The sequence below is a fragment of the Limulus polyphemus genome, unplaced genomic scaffold (assembly GCF_000517525.1).
Source record: "Limulus polyphemus unplaced genomic scaffold, Limulus_polyphemus-2.1.2 Scaffold2151, whole genome shotgun sequence".
NCBI lineage: Eukaryota > Metazoa > Arthropoda > Merostomata > Xiphosura > Limulidae > Limulus > Limulus polyphemus.
The window spans coordinates 58,400-66,046 of record NW_013667761.1 but is presented as its reverse complement, the minus strand read 5'-3'; the positions used below and the strand labels follow the sequence as shown (position 1 = coordinate 66,046).

The 7,647-nt window shown below is 36.8% G+C and overlaps 1 protein-coding gene across 1 annotated transcript in view; it reads right to left on the bottom strand.

The window, feature by feature from the left end:
- The window catches only part of LOC106466103 (equilibrative nucleoside transporter 4-like), a 29,068-nt gene extending 22,686 nt beyond the window's left edge, over nucleotides 1-6,382 (bottom strand). Inside the window, exons 1-2 of the mRNA XM_013926344.2 lie at nucleotides 5,168-6,382; nucleotides 3,952-4,026 (exon numbers count right to left, since the gene is read on the bottom strand). Coding sequence (XP_013781798.1) covers nucleotides 3,952-4,026; nucleotides 5,168-5,624 — 532 coding nt within the window. The 5' untranslated portion in view covers nucleotides 5,625-6,382. The remainder of the gene's footprint in view (nucleotides 1-3,951; nucleotides 4,027-5,167) is intronic.
- Nucleotides 6,383-7,647: the final 1,265 nt, after the last annotated feature.

Genomic DNA, 7,647 nt, shown 5'->3' with positions numbered 1-7,647 from the left:
CTGCCTTCCCTCTAGTCTTACACTGCTAAATTAGGGACGGCTAGCGCAGATAGCCTTCGTGTAGCTTTGCGCGAAATTCAAAACAAATCAATTTACTTGGACTTGTATTCCATTATTTATATATAGCTAAAAAAGTAACATGCGTAGGAAGCTTTTTAAACATCACTAAACTATGCAAACATGAAAGTAGGAGTAGGGAAGTATAAAAAAATCACCATGTGTGCGTGGGCAGCTTTTTAAACTTCACTAAACTATGCAAACATGAAAGTAGGAGTAGGGAAGTATAAAAAAATCCCCATGTGTGCGTGGGCAGCTTTTTAAACTTCACTAAACTATGCAAACATGAAAGTAGGAGTAGGGAAGTATAAAAAAATCCCCATGTGCTTTTTAAACTTCATAAGTTATGCGAAAATGAAGTTAAGTGTAAGAAAGTACGTCACCATGTGTGTAAAGGAGGGGTAGATGTAGGTAGTACAACACATTGGGGGAAAGGTATTGGTGGAATGGACCTGTCATCACTCAGAGCCCCAGTGTTGATGTGTTAAGGTTTTGTTTGGGAATTTCTTCATTCATTTATAGATACTTAGTATAGCGGCATACTGTCACCCTATTGGGTAGGGATCACCCTGTTAATTAGGGACATGGGAACAATATCATTGCGTTTTAATACTTGCCCCCCATAGCCAGTTTTTGAAAGTGACGCCAGATCTTGTATCTATTACTAGATAAGTCGATCGGTTTGTCATTTTTTTTTATAAGACTATTTGGTTCTAAGTGACTTTTGTACTAGAGGTGTTTGGTGGGTGTCACGTCTTGTTGGAATAAGTCTAATAACGCACTTAGGTTTAACTTCGCAGTCACTGAGGCGCCATGTGCGATAATCAGACTCGTTCAGAACTCTACGTACCTAACCTCCTACATAGCACTGCCCTTATATTTTATAAACTTTGTGCATTCAAATATAAAATACCTCAACGAAAAAAAAAATTATCGTACGCCAAGCACGAATCTGCCTTACTTGAATATAGAAACTGTCGTGCATAACAGTTACGGTAAATACGATCACTAATTTTTGTACTACGAATTCATGTTTATTATCAGTTCGTATATCATTTTCACCGGGGTTAAGGAAAAGAACGGCATTGGTTGTCATGGCAACAGTATCCGTTTTAACTGAAATACACTTATCCTTGGCGAATACTTACGATGCGACAACACCGGGGAGTACTCCAGTACATTATTAAAGGCCTCTATAATTCGTCATTTAAACGTTAACCAGACTATTACTGGGTAGACAGACTGTCAGATAATATGTATGGTATTAAAATCCTCCAGTTTTAAAAAAGTATACACAACTCCCTAACGTTCTAAAGCTGCCTTGCGTGTTTATGTGAGATAGGGTACCAACCACAAGAATGTATCCTTTTTAGACAGGTTGTTTACTCTATCTGGGAGAATGTGTATAAAAAATGTTGACTGCGTTAACTAAAAACGATTATGGAGCCTCATTCTATCATATTCTATCCAACGACTGTGCATCTTGACAATAATCTTTCAGTGTAGTTTCCATTGCTAAAGGCTTCGAATTACGACTGTTATGTCTAAAGCACATCATTCCTTCCTGCTTACTTTCTATAAGCCGCTTATTATACGAAGAAACTGTTTCCCAGTGCAGTTTCAACAGTCCAAATGCACAGAAATCCATGGGTGTTGCACACAGTGACTTGACCAGTATGTCTTTGTGTGGAATAGTGTGAATGCCTATTTCATTCTTCAAGTACTTGGAGTATGCAACGGTTGAACGATTATGTCGTGGAAGAAACTTATGTACACGGGAGTTGTGTTGGTTTTCCAGACGGAGATCCTTTTGATTATATTACATACTGTTGCCTGGAGCATGTGGACGACTTTTGCCACTGACCTTTGTGTTCATGGATTCTAACCCTTTACAAGACGCTACATTTTGCTTACCATGCTTGGTGTGACTCGTTCAAGTTTTCTTTGTGGATGGTTCTCTAAGTTGATCCATATTCCTTGGATTCCAATTGCTGTTAAGTACAAGAGATATCACAGTCTAAGTTCTAAATTCCGATCTAAACACATCTTTATGATCTGAGTGTGTGACTATTCTTCGTCGGAAAGGGCTGTTACATACCTTTTCCAAAATCAATCAATTTTAGGTGTGTCGTCACATCACCTACGAAACGTCGAACAATTCCGTTCAGCCGCCATTTTACATGGGCCGTGTTTATTACGCGACTTTCTGATTTACGTACTGAAAAGCGTACTCAACTCTATGTTCACAAATATCTACACGAACATGTTCTTTTCGTTGGGTTAAAATTCACAAATGTTGCTTTTTATTTAATTGTAGGATGTATTGTCGTGAGATAGTTTTGTTGTTGTTGTATTTAAAATATAGTAAGTGGAATGTATGATAAGTTCACTGTATGCCAGTGTATTGTGGTTAAACTTGATGTATTTGTTTCTAATAGAAAGACAAAATTCCGTCATTTTTATATGGTAAATAATGTTCAGTTTTAACTTTTCCACGCCCACGGGACATATATGTCCCGTCCTTTCGCAAATTAAGAGCGAAAAGTTTGACTAGTTTTAAATTTCGCGCAAAGCCACTCGAGGGCTATCTACTCTAGTCGTCCCTAATTTAGCAGTGATAGACTAGAGGGAAGGCAGCTAGTCAACACCACCCACCGCCAACTCTTGAGCTACTCTTTTACCAACGAATGGTGGGATTGACCGTCACGTTATAACGCCCCCACAGCTGAAAAGGCAAGCATGTTCGATGACGGGGATTCGAAACCGCGACCCGCAATGTGCGAGTCGAGCGCTCTAACTACCAGGTATGGTGGTGAAAGGGTTAGCATCCTTTTATACCACTTTTGAAGGAAATGAATAAGATACGTGCGTACTGATGTGCTCTTTTATGGTAAACAGCTGTGTTTTAGCACAAATTTATATAATGGGCTGTCTGTGCTCTGTTCACCGAGATGAATCCAACCCCGAATTTTAGCGTTGCAAGTCCGTAAACATACCGCTGGTCCACAAGAGGACAAAACAAATAAAACTTTAACTTCTCTGTTTTTGTATCAAAATGTGTTACAACGAAACATCTGCTAGTGGATAATTACGAAACAACTTACTTCACTTTTGTTAAAATTAAGATATGAAAAAGAGAAGAAAAATACTCCTTCGGGGTTTGAAAGTATTTCTAAACTTCGTTTCGTGACTGAAATCAATCACTTGAAGTTTCCTTAATCTCATAAAAGTTAAGTTTATGTTTTTAATCACTTGAAGTTTTCTTAATCTCATAAAAATTAAGTTTATGTTTTTTCCCGTTTCTAAAAGATAAGCCCCCCCCCCCCAGGTCTGACAGCGGTAAATCTACGGATTTACAACGCCAAAATCAGGGATTCGATTCCGCTCGATGGACGCAGCAGATAGCTTGATGTGGCTTTGCTATGAAACACCCACTAAATTATAAAAGTGTCGAAACCTGAGGGTTAGTTTTAGTATGTGAGAAAGGCATTGAGCCGATACTCCAGCAAAAACCATTTTTGATGTAACACGGTAAAGTTTTAAGTTTACGATACCTCTTACTAAAGATATACAGTCGCTTTATTACTATAAATGGCTGGTGTAAACAAAATGTGAGGCTAAAAGACTTTCTAAGCACACAGAACTGTTAGTGTAAAACGATAATAGTCTCCCGCTAGCTCAGAGGTAATTCTTTAGGCTTATGACGCTGAAACTCGGATTTCGATACCCGTAGAGGGCAGAACACGGATAGCCCATTATGTAGCTTTGCGCTTAACGACAACTAAACCAAACGATAAAATTAATTGAACGTGGCAACTTGGAAAATTAGAAAATGAATATTAACAAAGAACAAACTGTAACATTTATGGAAAAATATATTTCAAATATACTTACTTTCTCCAGTCATAACAGCCTGTGTGTACCGGGAAGGCAACATGCTGGTGTAACCATAGAAACTGGACTGCTGCACTAAATAAAAATGACTCACATAAGTGTAACCATAGAAATTGGTCTGCTGCACTAAATAAAAATGTCTCACATAAGTGTAACCATAAAAACTGGACCGCTGCACTAAATAAAAATGTCTCGCATAAGTGTAACCATAGAAACTGGACCGCTGCACTAAATAAAAATGTCTCGCATAAGTGTAACCATAGAAACTGGACTACTGCACTAAATAAAAATGTCTCACATAAGTGTAACCATAGAAATTGGACTACTGCACTAAATACAAATGTCTCACATGAATATATAAGGAACTAATTTGTAAGTTTTGAAACGTAAGTACCTTCTAGAACAAAAAATCGCATTTAAAAAACTAACAATCTATCATCAAGAAATGCGTGCATTAAATTAGTTTTAAAAAAATGCACTATTGTTTTCATACTACTCTTACTACTTCTACACAGCTAAAGTATGTATATATATATATATCAAATGAAAGCTCAGAGTTTCCTACATATGTGAATGTATGTGTGTTTGTATTAAGTTTGAATATTCAAAATCAGTTGTGACAATATACTTGTTCTTTATTGGTAATTAAGCATTAAGTAATTTGCTGTACACTTAACTACACAACAGCAGGTAAGAGCAAGCCTGTAGTCATTAAATCCAATATCATATTGTCACAACTAATCAGGTCTACTTTAAACTGTATTGTCACAGTTATATCTCAGCTATATCAGAAACACACGTCCTTTTTTATAAACGTGTTTGTTCATAAATTTCAGTCAAAATTAAAATTGTGCGAATTGCAATTCTTTCAGAAACTTAAAATCGGAACCCAGAACAAAGAAATTGTAATTTTAGAAACATTTCTCGATAAAGTTAATTCAATTCCAAATGTACGTGTTCTTAAGAATAATATAATGATTGCAGCGAACATTCCGCATAATGGGTTTGTGTATTATACTACACTGATCTTGAACAGGCCTCTGTGATTTGATATTTAAAAGCAAGAGTACCTTAATATAATATATTAAATACTTACACGCTATAAATATACAAGAAAAACGTATCGGAAGGTGAAAGTTAAAATATTATTTATTTAATTGACAGTGTATCTATATCATTTTCATTTTTCTATTATGTGTTGAAATTTTCGACTTACCAGTGCAACCAAAAGCAACCACTGCCACGGCAAGAAGGTTAATATGATACCCAGTTGTATGGGTAAAACTTTCGAACCAGATCTCAAAAACAGCCACGAACAGCAAGGTGAAGAACGAAATGATGTAGCCAAAGGTAATCCTGACATTCAAGGTTAAAGTCTCCACTAGGAGGTTGTTGATTACCACGGCAACAAAAGCCACGAGAATGTAAACTAAGCTCATGTCAAAGACAATGGTCGTCCCTGGATAGCGAGCCTGAAAGTAGTCTACAGCAATGATGAAACTATTGTAAGGAAGTAGAAACCCGACTCCGGCCAGGAGCAACGCCAGGTAGATACAATGACAGCGATCTTCTGGAGGCTTGGAGTGGCCTGTTTCACTGAGACGTCGGAGAAGACGGTCAGTTTTGAAAGATTTTCCTAACTGTATGTAACCCCTGCTGATGTTCTCATCCATGGCGAATCTGTTAAACTTCTTGTTTCCCGGCGGCGGTTTCACACTTTATCACAGTCACAAGGAAAATCTGAAGCAAAGTATCTTACACTACACTTTTCGGCTATAACGTAGAACTATAAATTCGCTTATTTTTAGCTTTATTCGGGGATTTCACCATGGCTTTCAGACGTGATACAAGGTGAGTTGCTCAGAGTGAAGGTAATCGAACGATACAGTTGACAAAATCATATGTTTACCTTTCCTTCCATAGTCAGTAATGAGCAATTTAACATATGAATCTTCAGATTTGTTCTATTTTTTTCTTTTTCTAGCGTTATCGAAGCATTAGCTTATCGTGCTGATCGCACAAGGAAGCTGAACTTATAAATGAGTTAAGTCGTTACGTCAGCCTTCTCGTAGTCGCCATCATCAAATGCTGATGTCACACAACTTTTCCAGCGTCTTAACGCTGCCTGTAGGTAAAGACTAACACTTCTTATCTTCTGAATTAAACTTAAACTTTAATTTAACAATAACATGGTTTAAGATATCGTTTATTCCGTTAGGGTTAGAGCTCGGGAATTCGCTATCAGTAACTGATCAAAGGATCATAGGTACTTCACTATTTATTGTAACACGAGAACCTTGGTGGCGCCATGATGAAACGGGAACAATAACGACAGATCGATCGATTAGGCAAGAGCACTGCCAGAAGAAACGTGCAGCCACGGACTGATTACGTAGCTGTGACGAGAAATAAAACATTTCATGCTGCCAGTGGTAAAATCGCCATGGCAAAGTATCAAAAATCAGTCCATTTTCTATCAATTTATTTCAAGTACATTGTTTAATTACAATATACATACTTATATTACATATTTGTTCATGTTAACATCTCCAATTCAGATAAAATCGCCGAGTGTTGTCACATGTATATGAAGTTTAATGTCAGGAGTCAAATACAAGTTAAGTAAACCAGTTACTTCGTAATAGGACGATGATATTAGTCTCCCTTATTCCGAAACAGATAAACATACCATTTGATATTATTGTGCACTTTTAAATGGCGTTGTTAAAACAATTTAGAATAATTTGTATAAACAAATTTCATCTTATTTTAACTTTCGGTAGTTTTCACCAAAGAGCAGTCATTTCAATTACTTTGTTTGAATTATAACAACACTAGAAGATATTTTTATATTGTTACGTCTCTGGTCGTTGGTTAATTTTCCGTAGAAATTCTTTCCGAAAAACTTCAGCGATACAAGTCCTTTATTAAATAAAACTAGTTTATTTTTTCTCAATACAACTTTGCAATACACTAAATTTCCACAGTCACTTTAACTTAAACACACGCTATAATTCACAACGAACGCTTCACGCACTTTACTTACTACCGCGCTTGACTCAATTGTCCGTCTCTATATCTGCCTGTCTGCAATTCAATTATCTATCACGTCACTTCTCGCCGGTCTTATATATACAAAATAGAGGGCGTCTGGCAAACACTCGAGCCTTCAGGAACGTTCGAGATACTCATTACGTGTTATCAGCGTCACGTGACTTCCGCTGTCGTAACAATATGTTTGTAGTTTTTCGTCGGTTGTTACGATTCTCTTCTTCCAATATAAAGTTCATCTAAGTTCTAATTATTTAAATTTCATAGCTCATTGATGTCTGTTTCTGTGTGTGTTTTTATAATAAAGCCACATCGAGCTATCTGCTGTGTCCACCGAGGAGAACGAATTCCTGATTTTAGCGTTGTAAATCCATAGACTTATCGTTGTCCCACCATTGATGTCTTCAGCAAGACATGGTGGACATTTTATGTTTATCTTTCTCCGAATAGAATTTCCCTATACAAATATTTTCTGTGCTTAGTTACTTATAGAACGAAAAAGAAACACCTCGTTTGGTTAATTTACAAAAATAGGTAACTGATAACTTTAGAATTGTAAGGAAAGGAAATTTTGTAAAATATTGATATATACACACCTCGAAAAAAGTTAAGCACCCCCGTGTTTTTTTCAAGTGATTCAGATTC